The 21434-nt window shown below is 38.0% G+C and overlaps 2 protein-coding genes across 3 annotated transcripts; both read right to left on the bottom strand.

The window, feature by feature from the left end:
• Positions 1 to 8267: 8267 nt before the first annotated feature.
• On the bottom strand, positions 8268 to 14712 carry LOC113055058 (zinc transporter ZIP3). Its single transcript, XM_026221006.1, has 3 exons — positions 14448 to 14712; positions 13594 to 13918; positions 8268 to 11506 (listed from the first exon to the last, which is right to left on the bottom strand). The coding sequence occupies exons 2-3, from the start codon at positions 13798 to 13800 to the stop codon at positions 10769 to 10771; spliced, it is 945 nt and encodes a 314-aa protein (XP_026076791.1). The 5' UTR covers positions 13801 to 13918; positions 14448 to 14712; the 3' UTR covers positions 8268 to 10768.
• A 1712-nt stretch (positions 14713 to 16424) lies between these two features.
• LOC113055057 (small glutamine-rich tetratricopeptide repeat-containing protein alpha-like) lies at positions 16425 to 21182 on the bottom strand. 2 transcript variants are annotated; one of them, XM_026221003.1, is made up of 12 exons: positions 21083 to 21182; positions 20358 to 20503; positions 20167 to 20270; positions 19996 to 20080; positions 19815 to 19914; positions 19550 to 19654; positions 19238 to 19379; positions 19086 to 19148; positions 18968 to 19005; positions 17933 to 18064; positions 17694 to 17816; positions 16425 to 16988 (listed from the first exon to the last, which is right to left on the bottom strand). In XM_026221003.1, the coding sequence occupies exons 2-11, from the start codon at positions 20455 to 20457 to the stop codon at positions 17705 to 17707; spliced, it is 981 nt and encodes a 326-aa protein (XP_026076788.1). In that variant the 5' UTR covers positions 20458 to 20503; positions 21083 to 21182; the 3' UTR covers positions 16425 to 16988; positions 17694 to 17704. The 2 variants fall into 2 exon arrangements, with proteins under 2 accessions (XP_026076788.1, XP_026076790.1); XM_026221005.1 differs by having other exon boundaries at positions 19996 to 20077.
• Between the last annotated feature and the right edge of the window lie 252 nt (positions 21183 to 21434).

Here is a 21434-nt window from a genome sequence, read left to right as displayed (position 1 = left end):
CAGACTTGGCCAGCTGTCAAAAACAGAGCAGAGAATGCTTATGGTATGGAGGCGTTTACAGACCATAAGTCTGTATAGTCTGTATTTTTTAATTTATGTATAGGTAAACATTTATATATATATAACATATTTAAAGTCAAAATCTGTCAGTAGGTAAGTTGTGTATAGGTATAGTATTTTGTGAAGCATTCGTATAGCCTGTATTTTTTAGCTTATGTATAGGTAAACATTAAATGTTAAAACATTAAAAAATACAGACAATATGAATATATATAGTATATTTATAGTCAAAATCTGTCAGTAGGTTAGTTGTGTATGGGTTTATACTGTTTTACTTCATTGTTGTATGTCTTTATTTATGTAGCACCGTGGTCCTGTGAGGCACGACATTTCGTTCCACTGTATGTCCCCACATGTAGCGGATTGACAATAAAGCTCAAGTTGAACTTGAACTTGAAGCTCAGAACTGCTGTGAATGAATCGTTTTGAAATCATGAAAAAATTATTTTAATATTAAATGTATATTCTGATCTTAGATGCAAACCTGTTGTAGGGGATTCCAACACAAAGTAGGACACTTTATAAGTGCCCCCCCCCCACCCCACACACACACACACACTCACATACTCACACTTTACAGGTAAGTCGTGGCTTAGTGGTTAGAGAGTTTGACTCTTAACCCTAAGGTTGTGGGTTTGAGTCTTGTGCTGGCAATACCATGACTGAGGTGCCCTTGAGCAAGGCACCCAACCCATGGGTGCTGCAGCATAAATGCACTGTGTGTGTGTTCACTTGGATGGGTTAAATGCACAAATTTGTATAGGTCACCATACGAGAATGTATCTCATGTCACTTTCACTTTAAAATATCATATGACCTGATGGCATCTTGAACCACTATTATAGTTGGAGGTTCCCCCACGTCTTCTCTGATGGGACTTGTATTGATGGGATATGTTTGGTAATGTCAATTTCATTTGAGCTGTCACTGTTGATGAGTGTTCTTGGAAATACTCTTTCCATAGGGCATTAATGGATGCATTATCCTTCAGCAGCTCTTGACGGAGTCTTTTGAACATATTGGTATTAGGAAATGATAGCTTGTCTATAGACAGCTTTAGTAGCACTGAAAAGCCCCTGGTATCACCATAGTCTGCCAGTCTCTGGATTTCAAGAGCCCTTTCTGTCCACCAAGTGTTTTCTAGCTCCCTTAACATTCTCTGTATATTTGTCTTGGCTCTGGAGTGAGCCAGCCTTTTGGCCTTGGAAGTAACATCATTTTGACAGGCACAGAGGGCTTTCCTTTTCTTAGTTTCCTTTTTCCTTCACCAGTCCAATTGTTTTCTGGTCTTGTAACCGAGAGTGGTTTTGCAGGTAGCAAGGATGGTAGACTTTAACTGACTACAGGGCCCTTCATTGTCTCTAGAGTATTCTTGTTGGAGGCTTTCCCCAAGAGAGGCCTGAAGCTGTTGCTGGGTGGCAGTGTCATCATGGCTGTCAAGGTTCAGTCTTGGTCGGATCTGCTGTTTTAAATCCTCTTCTTCCTCTTGAGTTGGATTGACATTGTGAGGTGGATGAGGTAATGATCTGTCCAGCAGACATCTGCAATGACCATTGCTGAGAAGGATAACTCCACTAGTTTTGATGTTTCCGATGCCTTCCTTTGCTATAGTGCTCTTCCAGAGGGGTTGATCCCTGCCATCCCTGGCATTGACGTTTCCAAGGAGAATAACCTTATCTTGGTTGGAGGTTCTTGACAGTGTCTCATCTAAGCAGGCATATAAGGTTTCTTTTACTTCCTCTTCAGAATCTAAAGTAGGGGCACAGGCACTCACAACTGTTGCTATCTGGTTGTTGGCAATCACCAGACGGATGGTCACGAGACACTCACTAATCTCCACAGGAAGTGTCCTCTATCAGTTGTCCTTCATCTTCTAGCCAGGTTTCAGAGAGGGTGGCTAGGTCAATCCGATATATTCTCAGTTCTCTAGCAATAATTGCAGTTCTCCTCTCTGGTAGATCACTGGTGGCACTATTCATCAGTGTGTACACATTCCAGGCTCCAAAGTTCACAGTTTTGTGTTTCTGACCAAAAATGGTGATCCCCATGGATGTTGTAATCCAGTCAGGAGGTTAGTGCAGGCTATTTTTTAGGGCACCTTTTCTAGCGCCTTCCCAATGTGTGGTGAGCAGAGTGGATCCTGAACAGGGCTGTTTAGTTGTGGGTGCAGCTGCTGAAGGACTCTTTCTGCCTCATTGCAGGAGCCGACGACTGAGTCTAGCACTCACCGCCTAATGTGCCAGTTTATGACTAGGCGCTTCCAGATCTCACAATCCTGCCCCCATCTCCACTCTCTTGTCGCCATAGGACTTTAACCAGGATGTTAAAGTGGTTTCCAAGGAGGACACCTGTGCTTGATTTTGTTTATATTGGAGAGTCTGGTTTACAGACATTCACAAGAAGGTTCTTGACAGAATTTGCTCAGAATCTAGTTGCATGTGGTCCAAGATGACTGGGGGCCGTTGTGACGCTCCTGTAAGGCTAGCTATCACCCTCCGCCTGCACTCAGTTGAGGTCTTGGTTGGATTGCTCTGTCAAGGAACCTTTCCCCTGCCCTTACCGCCATGGGTGACCCCCAACCCGTAGCGGTGATCATGATTTCACCAACTACAACACGTTTCTGTATCAACATCCTTGTTGATCCTGGAATAAAATTCCAATCAACCAATCAGAATTGAGATATAACTTTTTAGAAAATATCTGTTTAGGCTTACAATCAGGGTTAGGTGCTTCTACACCCTTGTTAATCAGCTATCATTTCCCATTGATTTTAGTAATAAATTATGGTTAGGGTTAGATTTAGGGGTAGGGATTGGGTTAAGTCTATATTTTTATACAATAATGTGGATACAGGTTCATCAAAAGATGTTGATACAGGAACATGTCTTACTTGGCAAAATCACAGCAACATACCAGGAGCATAGCTCCAAAATACATCACTCTTGGGTGTCACAGGACCATGCAAGCCCCTAAATTAGTGATGAACTATGCCTGTGGTTACACTCAGTGGCGTTGCTAGGGATGCTGGACCCCTTCTGAAATGAAACTTTTATTCTGGAATTAAAATATTGTTTGTTTGTTCGCAAGTGGCTTTGATGTGAACTTTTGTTATCAGTGAACTGTTATTGTAAACAAGGTCAGGTTTTCTGGACACAGTGTGCTAGTTAATGAAATCTTGTATATAACAGTAATCCTATCAGCCATAATCCTGTCATGACAAAAGGCAGTTTCACATGACAATAGAATCTAATCAGTAAGTGTTAATGGCTCTGATAGGTCAGGAACTGTGTGCGTCAGATTTGGGACTTTGTCGCACACTCCAGGCTAAAGGAGCAGACTGGTAACATGGTGATCTAGAACACTTCCAACTAGGCTATACCTATTCAGATAGTTAAGAAGAGAATCAAAAACAGCACAACCAGGAGAATCACTTTATTAAATAAAAAATTAAAGCTGATTATTAATTACATAGAATCCCATATGCATTTAAAAAAGGAGAGTTTTGCAACTTTCAAATTAGGGCTGTCACGATATTAGATTTTTCATATCACGGTTATTGTAGCCATGAGAATTCACAATATCGATATATCGTGATATCTATAGAAACCTTGGGGTGGGGAAGATATCAGTCAAATTATTTTTTACTTTGTTTATTGAGTTTTTCTTTTTCACTGAACGAGCTTAATATTGATACTGATAAACGCAGGGCACAAGACTCTGGCTTTCTCCATCTTCTTTGAAGCTCTTATGAAATATCAAGAGAGAAAATACTGTCAAGTTCAACAATATGATGAATAAATATTAATAAGAGGCCATTTGTTAACATTAAATGTATTAATGAACATGAATGAACAATGAACAATACATTTATTACACAATTTATTAATCTTTGTTAATGTTAATAAAAATTGAGTTATTCAATGTTCAGAGTACATTAATGTTTACAAACACAACTTGTGATTTTAACAATGCATCAGTAAATGCTGAAATTAACATGAACCAAGATTAATAAATGCAGTGGAAATATTGTTCATTATTATATGTTATTTATATATGTTAACTAATGAACCTTATTGAAGACTGACCACAGATGAGGCATTAAGTGCATGGCACTGTGACTAACTTAACAGTTAACAGAGTTTAATGTAGCAATGTGGTCGCTCAATTTTTCAAGATCCATTTTAATCGTGTAACTGTTCATAGATTTGAACAAAGAAAGAAATAAAGTGTTACTACGTACAGGCCGTATTGACTACAAATACAAAAATAAGACGAGTAAAGAAAACGCGGTACTTAAGTATATGAACACAGAAGACCGCTGTTAATAGGTTATATAATATTTCCCAGTCTATGACTAGTAAAATAATAACAACTTACTCTGATGAACACAGCTCTCCTCAGAGTAGCTGCCAGGCAGCAAGGAAGTCGACCGGAAGTTGAAGTCGGCTGGGGGCTGCCATCTTGTAGCAGAACTTCACTTGCGTTAGGATTCCCCATGACTCCCATTCATTTTGGCGTCACTTTGACAGCGAATAACTTTACATCTGAGGCGTTTAAAGACTCAGTTTGTCCATTACCTTCTATGTTACATTATAAACAGTATAAACAGTTTTTGTAAAAAATAGGCTAACGATTGCGTCATAACCACTCGACTCTCTGTCGCATTACCGTACAGACAGGAGGAGAAGCTCGCAGGCAATTAACTTAATATGGCGTACTGGCGTTACATTTTAAAATACTATACAAAATAATTAATCAGAATACTTACTCCTGCTCAGTCACGACAAAGAACTCCCCGCTCAAGCTCGTCGTCTCTGCAAGATTAACGATGGCAGTTTGCACGCACAGCCACTTAGAAGATTTACATCTGTCAGACAGGTTGCTGACGTCGTCAAGCTTCGTTTGAGTCTGCGCGTCAGAAACGAAAGAGCTAAAAAACGCTAAAAACGGGCTTCACTTGTCTCAATTGAGTTCCAATGGGGTCGCTGTGTCCATTTCTTTTACTGTCTATGGTAGCTGCAAGTGCTGCGTCTTCTTCTTGTGTGACAGGTGTCAGAGTTAAGGCACGATACTGCCACCTGGGCACTCAACCAGGTACTGTTACCAAGTATTTACAAGTGGTGTCATCATAAGAGAACTGTTCATTTTAAATATTGGGGTTATCACTAATACCCTCATACACTAAATTAACACAATATCGATAATTGTTTATTTGAATATCACGGTTATCGTCAATACCGGTATATCGCCACAGCCCTAATTCAAATACTAAATCTCATTGACATGTAAAAGAGCACAGACAGGAAATAGCTACAGATTGACCTGCCCACAAACACTTCCACTAGTTAGTGTGTTTAAATCATGTCGAGAAGACGTATGTTTTCAGCCTCACTGGGCATTCTGGGTCATATACGGAAAGCCCATTCACTACAGACTTCCAGCTGTCCAATCAGAGCAGAGCAGGCTTATGGAAGAGAGGTGTTTACAGACCTTACTGCTTCAAACAAATAATTTCAAAATAATAATAAGAAAAAATGTGATCTTAGATGCATTTGAACCTGTTGTAAGGTATTCCAACACAATATTAGGACACTTTAAAATACCAAATGACTTCCCCTTTAAGGCTCCTGATGGCGTCTTGAACCACTATTATAGTTGGAGGTTCCCCCATCTCTTCTCTGATGGGACTGGGGGATATATTGGTAATGTCAATTTCAGTTGAGCTGTCACTGTTGATGAGTTCTTGGAAATACTCTTTCCATTGGGCATTAATGGACTCAGTGTCCTTCAGCAGCTCTTGGCTGTCCTTTGAGCACCGGGGGTTTAGGCCATGATAGTTTGGACTATAGACAGCCTTGGTAGCACTGAAAAACCCCTGGTATCACCAGAGTATGCCAGTCTCTAGATTTCAAGAGCCCTTTCTGTCCAACAAGAGTTTTTTAACTACCCATCTCTGGATATCTGCATTGGCTCTGGAGTGATAGAGCCTTTTCTTAGTTTCCTTTTTCCTTTACCAGTCCAAGTGTTTTCTGGACTTGTACCCTAGAATGGTATTGCAGGTAGCAAAGATGGTAGACTTTAGCTGACTCCAATGCCCTTTAATGTCACAAGGCTATTCTTGTTGGAGGCTTTCCCCAAGAGATGCCTGATGTTGCTGTCAAGGTTCAGTCTTGTTCGTATCTGCTTTTTTAAATTCTCCTCTTCCTCTTGAGTTTGACATTGTGGAGTGGATGAGGTGATGATCTGTCCAGCAGTCAAGTACAAGCCAGGGACCACTGTGATGTGAACATCGCAAGGGCCATGGACAGTGCAGATCATTGACCATGGCCCTTGCGATGTTCACATCACAGCGGTCCCTGGCTAGTACAATGACATAGTCAATGAGATGCCACTGTTAAAAGTGGGAATGTATCCAAGATGCCTTAAAAAAATTATTTTTGTTTTTTGGCAAAAGGGAGAATTAGTGATGATGAGATCATGCTTAACATGATTGCTGAGAAGCATAACTCCACTAGTGTTTCTTTTTCAGATGCCTTCCTTTCTTTTATTGTCCTTTAAGAAGTGTTGATCCCTGCATTGAAGTCTTCATGGGGAATAAACTTATCTTCCTTGGGGATTCTTGACAGTGTCAGTGTCAGTGTCTTCCTCTTCAAAGTCTTAAGTAAGGGTATAGGTCCTTACAACTGTTGTTATCTGGTTTTTGGCAAGCACCAGATAGATGGTCATGAGATGGTCACTAATACCCACAGGAAGTTCATAGAGGTGGCTGATAAACTGGTTCCTAATGGCAATTCCAACCCCACGGATTCTGGGCTCATCAGCAACTTTTCTTTCCAGAAGAAAGTGAAGCCACCCTTCTCTTTTAGTTGAGTCTAGCACTCACTGCCTAATGTGATTATGACTAGGGGCTTCCAGATCTCACAATCCTGCCCCCATCGCCACTCTCTGGACAATAGAACTTTAACCAGCATGTTAAAGTGGTTTCCAAGGAGGATGCCTATGCGTGATTTTAACTCGGAGAGTCTGGTGCACAGACAGTCACCACAAGGTCCTAGACAGAAATGGGTCAGAATCTAGTGGTATGTGTCCCAAGACAACTGGAGGCACTTTTCTGCTGAAGCCTTCATCCGCCTTCCCAGCCATTGTGAAACTTCCGTAAGTCTAGCCATCATACTCCACCTTCATTAAGGAACCTCCTCCTTGTCCTTACCACCATGGGTGACCCTACCAGGAGCATAGTTCTAGAAGACATCACCCTTGGGATAACAGGACCACGCAAGCCTCTCCACCATGACAAGGTGGCAATCCCACAGAGAGTTAGTTGTGTTGAACTATACCTGTAGTTACTCTCAGTGGCATTGCTAGGGATTCTGGTACCCTTCTCGAATCAAACAGAATCTTTTAATAGTTTGTTTACAAGTGCCTTTGATGTAGGGTGACCATATGCCCCGTTCATATGGGACACGTCTTAGCCAGGATTTTAATATTGCGTAAAATATCCAGGTTTTGTCTATTTGCACTGTGCAGGTTGATCGTTGCGTAACATTCACGAGAGCTTTAAAAAGAGCAGAACAGATGGCTCCTTATGCTTTCGATTCGCTTTTCACGTGTCTGTTCGTTCGACTTGAAGCATTGTGACACACTTTGTTTTTTGGATTTGTGCACAGCGACGCTTCAAGTCAATCGAACGATCAAACACGTGCACATATTTGCATCGCTTTGATCGTTCCCTCTAGGTCTCACCTTCTCACACGCAGCCCAACTATTGGTCGATTATGTACAATACCTGCATGTTATTGGTTAAACTGCTCTGGATGTTTTAGGCATTATTAAAATCCTGGCTGTGATGTGTCCCATATGAACGGCGCATATGGTCACCCTACTTTGATGTAATATTTTATTATCAATGAGCTGTTATTGTAAACAAGGCCAGGTTTTCTGGAAACAGTATGCTAGTTAATGAAGCCTTAGATATAACAGTAATCCTATCAGCCATAATCCTGTCATGACAAAAGGCAGTTTCATGTGACAATACGGTGTAATCAGTTAGTGTTAATGGGTCTGATAGGTCAGCAACAGTGTGCGTCAGATTTGGAGCTTTATCGCACACTCCAGGCTAAAGGAGCAGACTGGTTACATGTGGATCTGGAACACTTCCAACTAGGCTATACCTGTTCAGACAGTTAAAAAAAAAAGAATCAAAAATAACACAATCAGGAGATATTTTATTAAATCAAAAATTTAAAGCTGATTATTAATTACACAGAATCCCATATGCATTTCAAAAAGGAGAATTTTGCAACACTCAAATACTAAATCTCATGGACACATGTAAAAGAACATGTACAGGAAATGGCTACAGATTGGCAGATAGTGCAGACATCCTGCCAACAAATCTAAGATCAAGTCTCCAAGTCATTGGATCCAACCTCAGATTCTGTTGGAAAAATATCCATTTTGGCTCAAACCCAAATCCTGTTAATAGCACCTGTTAATAAAGTTTTGTTCAGTACCCAAAATCAGTGTTTTACTGACCAAAGCTGTATTAACAGTCTTCTCTCAGCAGCGAAAAGCAGTAAGCAGGAGATTAGGTGATGGTAAAATTATACAGAATAATCTTAGTTGCGTTTGTTTCAATGCTCAGTCAAACTTTGTCCGACCAGCACAAATCCAACCAGTGTTATTACCACAATCAATATCAATGGAAAATTACTGCTTCTCAATATTGTCCAGTGACACTGAAAACATTTCATCTCCAACAATGAAAACATAAAACAAAACAGATTAAACAGTAATGTACAAATAATATGAAATGCCTGATCAAATAATAAATCAATATAGAATATATCAATATTATCAGTAATTAAACGGAATAATAATATATATAAAAAAATCAAATAAAGAAAACAACACAAATGTATGATTGCTCTCTCATAACAACAAACACAGGTTGCTACACCACGATCTTTTAAGAAAAAGATTAAGAAAACAGTAATGGCGGACTGGTGTTTCTCACTTAGGGCTGTGTATATGCTAATAGGGTGGAGAGACAGTCACAAATGGGCAGGACTTTCCCCAACTATAACGTCATAGTAGTGAGAAATCTGGAACTGCTAGTGTGGAGAGACAGTTTATGATTTATTAGTATAAAAAACAAAAACAAATGGGTGGATTTTTAATATTAGGCTGGCTGTTTTCACACTCTGCTGCCACACAACTTTTTGCATTCTATGGAACCTTTAAGACAAACCTTTTTCTTCTTTTCTTTTAGATCCGTTGCTTGATTAGTCGAAACTGCCCAGAAATACTATTAATAATAGTGAAAACACTATTAATAATCCCCACGATATCACAGACATGATCTACAATGTAACCATAATTTCATAAAGCTGTAGTACGCACAAATGTCAAACTAAATTAAGGATACAAAAGAAAGATTGTTCAAATAAATGAAAAGGTCAAGCTTTAATTTCCTGAGGCTCACTCTCTGCAATATCAGTATCCTTGTCAGGTGCCACAAACTTATAAGTGGAATTTATAAATTAAAAAAATCTCTTCATTTACTTCTGAAGCTTAGCATGGTGCTTATAATGAGGCAAAATACTCCTCATTCAAACTGAGGACAGTAGTCAAATTCATGACAAAATAGATCAAATATAGCTTAATGTAACAATGAACATTCTAAAATAAGCATAAATTACAGTTAACTAGTTAACCGCCATGTCAAGTAACTGAAACAACTGGCAGTTTGACTGAATTCTGTGGACTCAACTATACTCAATTTAATGTAAACATATCTGACCAATTTCAACACAAAGTTCTCACTGAAACATTCAGCATTCACCTATTACATGTGCATTCAGCTATTATTATCTATAAGAAAATCCTTCAAAACAGTCATTGTAATATTGGTAAATATTGACTATGTATGATATTCACATAAATTATAAGAGTGGAAATATTGGGTACACAGTCTCTAAACCTGAAATTCATCAGATACAGAAGATTTGAGTTTAAAATGAATAAAGAGGTTTTTTTCCAAATAGGGTTCAGGGGCTTTAAGGTAGTTACAGAAAATGTATAATTAAAAAGTAATAGTAATAATAATAATCTAACCAATTTAAGGGTTGTCAAAGTTAATGTGTTAATGTAAAATAGTTAAACTATTTTTTTATATTTACCAAATGTGTTGATTTTATGATTTCCTAAATTCATGAGATTAATCAAAATGATAGTTACAGCTGTTTAAAACAGTAGGGAATAAATGTAAAAAATCTTGATTTTATTTGAAAGATTTATACATCTGACAAAACACTTCTAAAATACCAATTAAAGTAAATGTTTTAATAATTTTACATTTAATATTTGGTGATTTTATCTTTAATCTTGGTACAGTGACAATAATAAAGATAATTATTTAATTTTTTTAAATAACATTAAATAATATGACACTTAATAGTATGTGTGTGTGTGTGTGTGTGTGTATACATGTACACACACGCACAAAGGATATTACAGCAGCCTTTATAGATACAAATCATACAAATATCATAATCATATTTTTGGGTTACTGGTTTTAAAAAGATTGAAAACTCTTGCATCATAAAATATCAAAAGTTATACAGTAGATTTACAGAAACCCTTGGTTATGATGTTTGACAGATGGAGCAGTACACCATTTTAGGAAATGTTACATTTTGAGCCCCTTTTACCATTTGATGAGGACGAGCCCTGCAAGTACACTGTAGCCCAGTACTAGAAACAGCACCTTCAGTAGCCTGTCGTGTTTGTCCTCCAGCTCTCGCGAGAGGATCTCAAAGAACGTAATGAAGAGGAACGTCCCGGCTGCCATGCCCTGGAGTACTACAGATATAATACTTTCTGCCAAGCGCTGGACTGTCTGAATACCCATTCCAATCCCGATGCCCAGAGGAATCATTAGGCTCACTGTTACGGCCAGTTTACTGGCATCCCGTAAGGAGATTCCTGCCTTGGCTATATTAACCCCCAGCGCCACTGCTGCCAGCGTCTCATGGATGGCCACTCCAATGAAGAGGGTTCCGAGTTTAGCCCCATCTTCCTGAAGGCCCAAAGCCAGACCCTCGAAGACAGAGTGAGCGGACAGTGCTAGCACCAGGCCAGCTAATCTCAACGGCCCAGCGTGCATCAGCTCTGAAGGGCTGAAGTGTCCGTGGTGATGGGAATGGTATTGGTGGTCTCTGGAACCTCGAGGGGGAGAGATGAATGGAGCATCATTCTCTGAGTCGCTCCCCGCTGCAGAGTCACCAGCATTAAACGTCTCCAGGTCGATAAACGAGGGCTTCTCCTTGCGGAAAGTGAGCACGGCCTGTTCCACAAATACTGTGAGGAAAAACCCAATCATCATCATGGTCTCTGCCAGCGGGTACTGATTGGTGGTTTGTAAGATTTTCAGGACGTCATCAACCTGAGATCAAAAAGGTGAGAAGTTAGATTCTCTGACTGTAAACTTTAATTTGTTTCTTAAAAGCACAGTGAACTTCCTAATGGTAATACTGGATGCATTAATGACTTTGGTTTAGTATAACAGATTAATAAAATCATTAATCTTGACAATTATCAAAAACTATAGTCTAAAAGATATATGTATTTTTTAATGTAACAATTTATTTAACCTTTCAATTTAAAGCCATTTTTTTTTTATCTTAAAAAAAAAATAAAACATTCATGCAACCCAGACTTGTTGCTATTGTAGATTTGCAATCTGAATTTACTCTAGATAGTTCATTCCGCCAAGTATTACAGTTATCACTGTCAATCACTCATAAATTACTGCACTCTAATTTGACACTTCTGAAACAGTATTCCTGGATGTTCTGTCCTCTTAGACAAACAAAACTTTTCTTCAAACTGTCAATGGATTATATAGAGAAACCGAGCAAAGCTGACCACACTTACACAAAAACTCATGACATAATCAATAAATAACTACACAATAAATCTCTCACAGGAGTTTTTAAAAGCGGTTGACTACAAGTGGGTACAGAATTGAACTAGTACTAATGGTACTGTAAAAAAGCCCCCCCACCTTCACTTTCTCATCAGATCTAAACGAATCTCGTAGGTGTCCTATTCTGATCTCAAAAAAAGTGAGGAGTTTGCATTACATATACATACATACACACACACACACATACATATACATATATGTACACTTTTTGTTAAATATCATGTACATAAACAATAGTACAACCAAACTCTCTTGAACAAGAGGCTAAAATATATATCATATATCAAGGCTATTCTCCATTTACTTAACAAGAAATATTTTACAAATGTATCAATATGTGAATCCTTAAAGTAACATTCCATTATTTTTGAAAATAATTTCAAGAAATTTTTTGAACATTTTGAAAATAATATTCCAGCTCCCCTAGAATTATACAGTTGAGTTTTAGTTTTCGAATCCATTCATCCGATCTCCGGGACTGATGGTAGCACTTTTAGCAATTGGTGTAAAAACACAATGATCTGATAACTCCCATTACTTTCCTGCAGAGACCTATACTTGCACAAACTAGCTAGGGACTATTTTCAGGCGCTGTAAATATCATTGCATAATAATCAGGGAACTATGCCGGAATGATAGAATAGTACCCAGCCATATCGGAATAGAAAATCTTTTCATTTTCGTTCAGTCGCAGTACATGATGTAACTACAGAAGAGTCAAGTTTTAAATAGGAAAAATGTAAAAACTCCTTGGTCATTTTTTTAGCAACATGCTTAAATTCATATCCGATTCAATGATCTGTGCTAAGCTAAAAGGGCTACCGCCAGACCCGGAGATCAGGCTGAATGGATTCGAAAACGGTTAAACTCAACTGTTTAACTCTAGGGGAGCTGGAAAATTAGCCTATTTTTTTTTTTTTTTATAAAAGTGGAGTGTTCCTTTAAATGTATTTCTGTGATTCTTCAGCTGTTTTATTTTATCTGTATTACTGTAGTTCTGAATGTAGCTTGACTTTGTTCTGTTACTGAAATTCAAAATTACATCTGACCAGAAGGTTTGGTTTATAATTGAATTAAAAGTATAAAATATTAGTATTTCTCTCTCTCACGCACACACCTATTATTTTGTTCAGAAGATAGACTCACCAACTGTGACTGTACTGCATCGATTACAATCTTGTTTATTTTGCATGTTTTTGAAGCATCAACTTTAAAGGCACAATCCAACTGGTACTATACAGACTCAGAGATGGATTATTTGTATAAAACATTAGTGTTTTCTGTTGTGTTCATTTTTGGCTGAAGTTTGAAGTTGAAGGGATAGATCACCCAATATTGAAAATTCTGTTATTATTTACAGTTTACAAATGCCTGAGAAGACAAACCTCTGCTTTTGCATCCTTTTTAGGCTCCCCATTAATTGCAGCCAGTACATTCATCAGAATGTCTGCTTTTGTTTCACAAAAGAAAGAATATCAAACTTGCAAAAGAAAATTATGTTAGTTTGGAGTGAACATTTTCCAAAACCATGTTTGATAACATACCTTTTCCCTAACTGCTGGGAGAAGGGCATTGAAGCAAGTGGCCAGGAATACACCTCCTCCAAAAGAGTTGCTTAAAGCAACCACTCTTCTGTACCTCGTGACCTTATCATACTCCGTATGCATCATCCGCACAGGAAGAAGGATGCCCGTTAACATCAGGGCAAACACCCCCAGCAGACACAGGATTTTGGCTACAGCTATCTCCATACTTGAGGAGATGGGCTGTGATCCCACTTCAACAAAGCATGTGTGTCTGAAATAAAACTGAAGCCAAAGACACTGACTCTTCTTAAGGTCTACTGAGGTCAGGTCATGGACAGCATCCCTGGAAAATAATCATAAACGTTAGTCCACACTGTTTCATGATTATCGTAATTAAAATCTGAGACACATAATAATTTCAAATCAGCATCAGTTCGACAGCTGATGCCAGGCATGTATGATAGAATATTTCACACCTGACAACCAACTCCTGAGGCGTTAACGTTATATGTTCGTAAGGTGACTGTCGAGGTCAGTGTACAGATTAGCATGCTAACCCTGGTGAGCGGCTAGCTATCATAACAGAAAAAAGTGTGCATATAAGATGCATGTATTGAAGAAAAAAAAACATCATGCTAACGACAAAAACACTTTATATTAAGACAACAAGCCTGTTGTTTTTCACGAATTTCTATTCAAAGGGGAGTCGTTTACTATAGCTCTTAAATGCTAAGCTAACAAACATCGCACGCACATAAAAGGCGTTTATACTCTATTACTGGTTTAAATACGTCTTTTATTATGCTTCATCAAACGGCGAAACGTTAGAACATAATAATTAATATACTTGTGCACGAAAATAGGCGTTTTACCAGTGTTTGTGATATTTCCTGCTGCTGAAGGCTGCAACACCTGTTCAGTTCAGTGGCTCTTTCAATGACGAGTGAGCTGTCTAGTTTACTTCGCAAAATAGGCACGTTTGTCACATTTTTCAATTCGTATATGAACTGAAAAAAGTTCGCTGCCTCTGAACCCGGAAAGAAAAAAAGAGGCTTAAATGTTTCAAACTTTGCTACTGCTGTTTATAAAGGCAGCACGCTAGGTTTTGAGACGGTGATGTTTACGGATGACGACAAGTCCCTTTAAGTACACCATCACACATACACAGTGTTGGGAAGGTAGTTGTGTAAATTTAATTACTTTAATAAAGTAATGTAACTAATTACTTTTCGATTACTTTTCTAAATTTCTAATGAATGTTTATTTAACTGTTAATCTTTTTCAAACATTTACACCATGCAGGTTTAACTTAATGCTCAATACTTTCACAATCCTTCATCACTTGAATTAAGATGATCACATTTGAACACATCTACTACAAAATCAGACTTTATACTGCCTTTTACTTTGAGATTGATCTGAAGTTTAATGCAGATTTAAAATCAAAATAAATAGTTTACTGATACTGTTTTTGAAACCAAATCTTTGCATAACTACAGGAAACAATGCATCTAACAATGGTTTGGGGGAAAATAGTTAATATAAAAATAAAAGCATATACACAACTCAAATACAGTTATCTAATAAGCATGTGTCCTATTTTGTGTACTAAAGTCCTGAAACATTGGTGTCTTTTTGAAACTGACATCTCTTTGTATATGATATGATGATATAAATAAGTAAAATGGTCATGAAGTGACTCAGAGCAGTCCTAGAGATCATGTTTATGTGTTCATGTACTCGGCAGAGGCTGAAAACACTGTGAGCTTCAGCAGGCCTATGTGTAATAAAAGAAACCGAATGTCTGCACAATTAATTTCCATGAGGGACGGACTGGGGGGGGGGTGGGGGGGGGGAATTAGGCTGGGAAATCTTACACTCATACACCCAAAACACATTCTGAAACCCAATTTTGTGTATGGACCTGACATGAAAAAGATTTAAATCCTTAGGTTGGGGGACATGCAACATAATTAAGAGTTCTATCCTGAACTGCACCTTCACTTCCATTGTCCGTCTCTCTCATGACTTTAATACTGAAGATTTGTATTTTACTTTTACCATGTTTTGTAAGAGCATTTTAGTTTTTTGCCACATTAAGTAACAATTGTACTTTGGCAAATTAATTATCATTTTTACTACAAATTCCATGGTTAAACAACGGTAGTGCCATACCATAGACTACATTAATTTTCCTAAGGGTTGTGTTTTTGTCTGTACTAGCTCCCCCTAAACCTATGATAAAACATGTTTATGTGTCTGCTAAATTACTACTGTAACATTACGATAGATTATAATGTCGTTTTTACAGTATTTTGAGTGAGTGTGAACAACGTGCTGCTGCTGCTTGACTACGTAAACAAAGACAAACTACAATAGCATCTTTACAGCTGAAACCGACTCTCCCGATGGCCAGCCGGCCAGCGCCCGATTTCCACACACAGAATGTGCAGGATTTACAGATGCGGTTTAATATTCATAGACACTAGTCCACATTGCGTTTTGATTCACGTGTACTGACCTACTTTTGATTTATTCATCCAAAATGTGGCATATTCCGTCGGCATTAGGATGAATTCCATTTTCGTGACTGGATTCTACGAAGCAGACTGTTTTTCAGACTGTGGAGATTATAGCCTGTATGTCTTTTGGCAACTCGGGAAAGAAATAAGCTGTATGTGCATGTGTGTAAATATTTACATGTAATCCCCTTTGTAATCGTTAAAATTTTCATAAGTAACTAATTTAATTACTATTTTTTTCTTAGTAACTGATTACAGTTACATTTATTTTGTAATCAAATTACGTAACGCCGTTACATGTAACTACTCCCCAGCACTGTACATTCATCAGTTCTCCAAAATGGACAAAACATCCATTTCCTTTAATTCAAAACGTTCATAGCAAATTAACAACAATATATGTTAATGAAACTTTTGACAAATCTCTTTGTTTGCAAGCATCATAAGAGGTCTTGAAACATGAAACCCCAGTTGCTAAAACAAAAGTCCTATTTGAAATCTGACATTTATTTGTCGATGAGTTTTGCACATGTTCCTTGTCAACCCCTTTCAGTTCAGACAGATGTTTGTTATTAGACAAATCTGCATTATGTCCATGTAGCAGTAATTCATTAATCAGAGTCCCGTAACATGGATTATTACTTCAGCATATAGTGTTAACCCAGTGTGATATTTCATTTATTTAGACATTTGAGTCCAGTTCCCAAATATGATGGGTGCATGTGCACTGATGACTTCTTCCAGCCAGTGGGGCAGTGGGAACTCATGCAGTTTTTTTTTTTATAGATGAATAGACACAGTCTCATCCCTGGAGCTCAAGGAACAAGGTTTATCTTAAAAATTAAAAAAGTAGCCCATCTTCCAAAGTTCCACCAGGTCAAGAGTTAAACTCTGCAGAAAATGAGAGAAGTAATGTTAAGTTCTGAACAGACATGCTGATAAGATAAACGACAGATAAGCTGTTTGAATATTTGTAAAGCTCAAAAACAACATTATAAATAAATAAAACATATTAAGTATTAAGTGATGCTGTCAAGTTTACCAAGTGAATAAAGTAAAATGCATCATAGGATGATTGATTGCATTTTCTAAAATGGGAAGTTTGCAACTGAGGCATTGTCTAATTAAATATTCACAAATCTGCATCCATTTACAAAAAATAAATGCAACGTGTTTACCCTTTTTGTTGATGCTTTGCAGAGGGATTTTGAATATACATTTTTATCACTTCATAATTTAGAAAATTCTGTAAAAAGTCTGTAAAAAATGAAGGAATGAAATATTCTATAAAGTCAGGCAAAAGGTACTGATGGAGTAGGAAAAAGAACAGCCTTTAAAGAGGTGTATATATTAAAATCTAGACTCAAACATATAACATGCAATGCAATTAGTCTATTTTGGATGTTTTCCTTCCACTGCTCTAAAAGAACAATTATAAAAATCCAAATAGTCCAAAATCTAATAATTGACAATTGCATAATATATATGTTTTTGCCTCTAATGTCTTGCCTTAATGTATAAAACCTAAAGCTATGTTCCAGCCTTTCAACTGTAATTGAGTTCAGATGAATATTTTAATTGAGTGAAGTGTGGTACCAAAGGGAGTGTCATTGTTCGTCGTTGCCAGCACTACTGGGAGGTCGACTGCGCATTTGACTCCTCAGCTGCTCGATAAGCTCAGGGTTCTGCTGCTGCATTTGCTGCGCCATCTGCTGACCACTGTCACGTGACAGAAAAACACTAGTTCAGCACCACTCCATATAACCAAGACCCTTCAGTTAGGAAGTAGAAATGGAAACCTATGAAAACCACAGGATGGTGATGTTAAAACTTACGCCTGTATGAGGCCGGAGATGTCATTGGCACCTGTACCTCCTGCTCCAGCTCCAGCTGCTGCTGCTGCTGCTGCTCCTGGAGAGGTGGCTCCTGCCACAGGACCGTAAGCCCCAGACATCATACCTGACATCCTACATGGGCACAGAAACAGCCGATATAAACTGCTGCTGATTGATTACACCAATTAAAGTCACAACATCAAGTTAGTAAAACTGTCCAGAAATCCTAAAGAAAAAAACAAGAGGGAACAGAGAGGTTCAATTGGTATTTCTTGATATAAAACCTTTGCAATTAAAATGTCTGTATGATTTTTTTTTTTTTTTTGAAAATTATGAATTGAAGTGTTGATGACTAAATAGATATGGTATCAGTATCAGCCAGATACTGTGCTCCTGTACTTGAACTTGTGCTCATTAAAGTGCTCTGATACCACAAAGAGTGTGAACAGTGATGTGTCCAGACACAGAAACACAGAGTAGTATGGAGTTATTAGAGATTAAGGATGTCTATGAAGTGAATGTATTTAATTAATATAATATTAAACATTCATGCCCGTATAGCTGATGTGTGTGAGCTGATAAGCAAAGCACGCGGAGTAGATTGAGCATGAGGCAGCACAGTTGCGCAAGATTATTGAGTGAAAGTGAAACTAGCAGCGTGTGTGAAATGCACTAGGCTACACGGGGGTCTCTCTCATTTTGCACCACTACAAATGTGTGCATGTGTTGCGCATGTTTTGCTTGCTTGAGGTTAATTGCATTACATGAATAACTTTGGAATATAAGTCTCAGCATGTTTCTGATGATAAAAACATGACATTTCATATATCAAACTACATATTTCTGTAGTTTGGATTGATTCCAATGGCTCGCTAACAAGTCCTTCATCGCTGCTACAAGATCACTTGCACCTTCTTGATGGTTCCACAACATTACTAGATTAGATCTTTCAAAACCATATGAAATCAACGTGACTATGTATAATGAGTATAATAGGTGTATATTAAATGCTGTGCTTAAGTTTTGTCTACTCACAGTTGTTGCACTTGTGGGTTGTTCATTAAATTAGATGCCTAAAGAGAGTGACAGTGAGGTAATGATGAGCATACATAAGCATTAACAATGAGCATTTAAGATATTTTATTTTACTTACAATGTTCATGAAACCAGGGTTACTCAGCAAACCAGCCAGTTCAACTCCACCCAAACCCCCTGCCTAACAAAGATAAAAACAAGGACTTTAGCACAACTCTCTGTTTTCCACAGAGAGACAAAACTGTCATAAGGGTGGTTCTGTGAACTCACGGGGCTGGGCTGCGCTTCCTTTATCTTCTGTTCGGCTATTTGGAGGTTGGCTTTGTAAGTGTCGTTGTCAGGGTCCAGCTCCATCGCTTTCTTGTAGTAGCTCACAGCCTCTGAGTGTTTGTTCAAACTTGCAAGAGCAAGCCTTGTTTTTAAGAAAAGCACAAATAAACCACATCTTCAAAATCCATTAATATCAGATTTTTTTTATTAAAAAAAAAAAAGGGTATCTGGAGTTTTTTTTTTTTAATCAAATTTAAGCTTCAAGACGTGCACAAATCAAATACGGCGTGTCGGTGGAGAGTTAAAAATTACCCCATCCGTCCATATGCTTTACTGTAGTTTGGATCGATTCCAATGGCTCGTTCACAGTCTTGAACAGCTCCGGCATAGTTTCCCAGTTTGCTGTAGGCTGCAGCTCTAAAAACAATTTCAATAATAATAATACTTTACAAATATTTAAAACAATTCAGCAAGAAATAAAACAAAGCATTTAATAAAAATACTTTTTAAATCATTCTTGGTTAAGGCAAACACTGCAGCATTTTTTTTTTCTGATTTAATGAAAATCTGCAATTACCTGTTGCAATAGTAGACAGCATTTTGAGGATTAAGCTGGATTGCTTTAGAGTAGAACTCAACTGCTGCACTATAGTTCTCTACCTTCATCTGGTCATTGCCTGCAGGTACATATGTGCAACCCTTGAGTGAGAGGACCTTATGAAGCATCCTGAAATGGTAAAGATGTAATAGGGTCTTACCGTCTGTTTTAAGATGCTCTGCCTCTGCTAACTGCTCCTCTGTAGGTGAACCAATGGATGAATTGGTCTTATTTTGAGGTATCTGCTACATATAACAATGCCAACACTTTTCACATTCAACATATTCAACACTATGAATAAACATCTCAAAATGTCATAAACAGCTCATACCTGTTTAGCTGCAGAGGCAAATATCTCAGGCAGAGACGGACTGACTGTTAAACTCTGGTCCTCTACAGAGATGCCAAACGCTGTCTCCAGGCACTGGATGGCGACTGGATATAAGAGTACATTAGGAAATTAGGAATTACCCACCAATAGGATAACAGTGTCTGGCACTGATTTTAGCACTAATGTTTTACCTTCTAAGCTTTCTTGAGCATCTGATGACAGACTTCCAGAGGACAGCTGATCATGGAGAAACTGGATGATGGAGAATGCGAGACGCTTTGTGTCTGCCATTCTGTTTTGAGGCTTAAACCTCACCAAATATATATGTGAAGGAAACCTACGAGACAGGGACAAGTCTATTACCAACTACAAAATTATAGAAACAGAACAGTAAGCATAGTATGATAGTGGATTGTAAATCAGAGATATAAAAGTTTAGCATTGATAATAGCAATTTTGAGCAAATTCCGAATGTTAGAATGTATTTATTCCAGTTTATACTGCTCTGGATTTAACACTAAGCGTCCACAGTAACTCAGTACACATGATTTAAACGCGAGATAGATTCCGACGTAAGATTGCAACAAATTAACAACCTTCAATTACGTAACCATCGCTGAGAACGTGTTAACACGTGAATATGTTCATAGAGTCAAAACAAAGTTATTATGAGAGATGGAACATTCTAGCACAGACTAGGTTTTAGCTCATGCTAACAGTTTCCAGTGGTTTGCAACGTGAGTGGTAATTCTATTAGCATTAGCTTCAGTTCGCTCATGTGATTTACCATAAATCCAAAAGTAGATTTGAGGAGGATTGAAAATTAGCTAGCCATCACTCAACGATTTACTCTCAAATAATTCAGGATGTCATTTGGTTCTACATAATCTAAAATTTGGGTTTAATACACACTCACCAGTAGTCTCCTCTGTGTTCTCTCTAGCCAGTAGAGTGTGACGAATGACGATTCATGTGCGTGCGCGCGAGCACGGCTGCGGTAACGCGCGTGACGTCACATGCTGGGTTACCTCTCAAACTCATGCAAACTGACTGATGTGGGCAAATTTGCTAATGTACACTCTGACATTATGTAATGAAACATTATGTGACTAGCTGCGACCATACATAACTACAAGCAACAATAAAATAAAAAAAAGGATTCATTTATGCATGCTAAATTCATTTAATGAAAAAATCTGCATAAATGCAATTTAGTTGATAAATCTGAATGGCACTTTATGAATTGTACACAGTAGGCTATGTAATTA

The sequence above is a fragment of the Carassius auratus genome, chromosome 36 (genome assembly GCF_003368295.1).
Source record: "Carassius auratus strain Wakin chromosome 36, ASM336829v1, whole genome shotgun sequence".
Taxonomy (NCBI): Eukaryota; Metazoa; Chordata; class Actinopteri; order Cypriniformes; family Cyprinidae; genus Carassius; species Carassius auratus.
This window is presented reverse-complemented; position numbering and strand designations above follow the sequence as displayed.

Coding starts and splice junctions, on each gene's coding strand:
- LOC113055058 (XM_026221006.1), bottom strand. CDS start 13,800: ATGGAGATAGCTGTAGCCAAAATCCTGTGTCTGCTGGGGGTGTTTGCC. Junction 11,507..13,593: donor TCCCAGCAGTTAGGGAAAAG/GTATGTTATCAA, acceptor TTTTGATCTCAG/GTTGATGACGTCCTGAAAAT.
- LOC113055057 (XM_026221003.1), bottom strand. CDS start 20,457: ATGGCAGACACAAAGCGTCTCGCATTCTCCATCATCCAGTTTCTCCAT. Junction 19,655..19,814: donor GCTGTCTACTATTGCAACAG/GTAATTGCAGAT, acceptor AATTGTTTTTAG/AGCTGCAGCCTACAGCAAAC. Junction 19,380..19,549: donor AAAGCATATGGACGGATGGG/GTAATTTTTAAC, acceptor CTTAAAAACAAG/GCTTGCTCTTGCAAGTTTGA.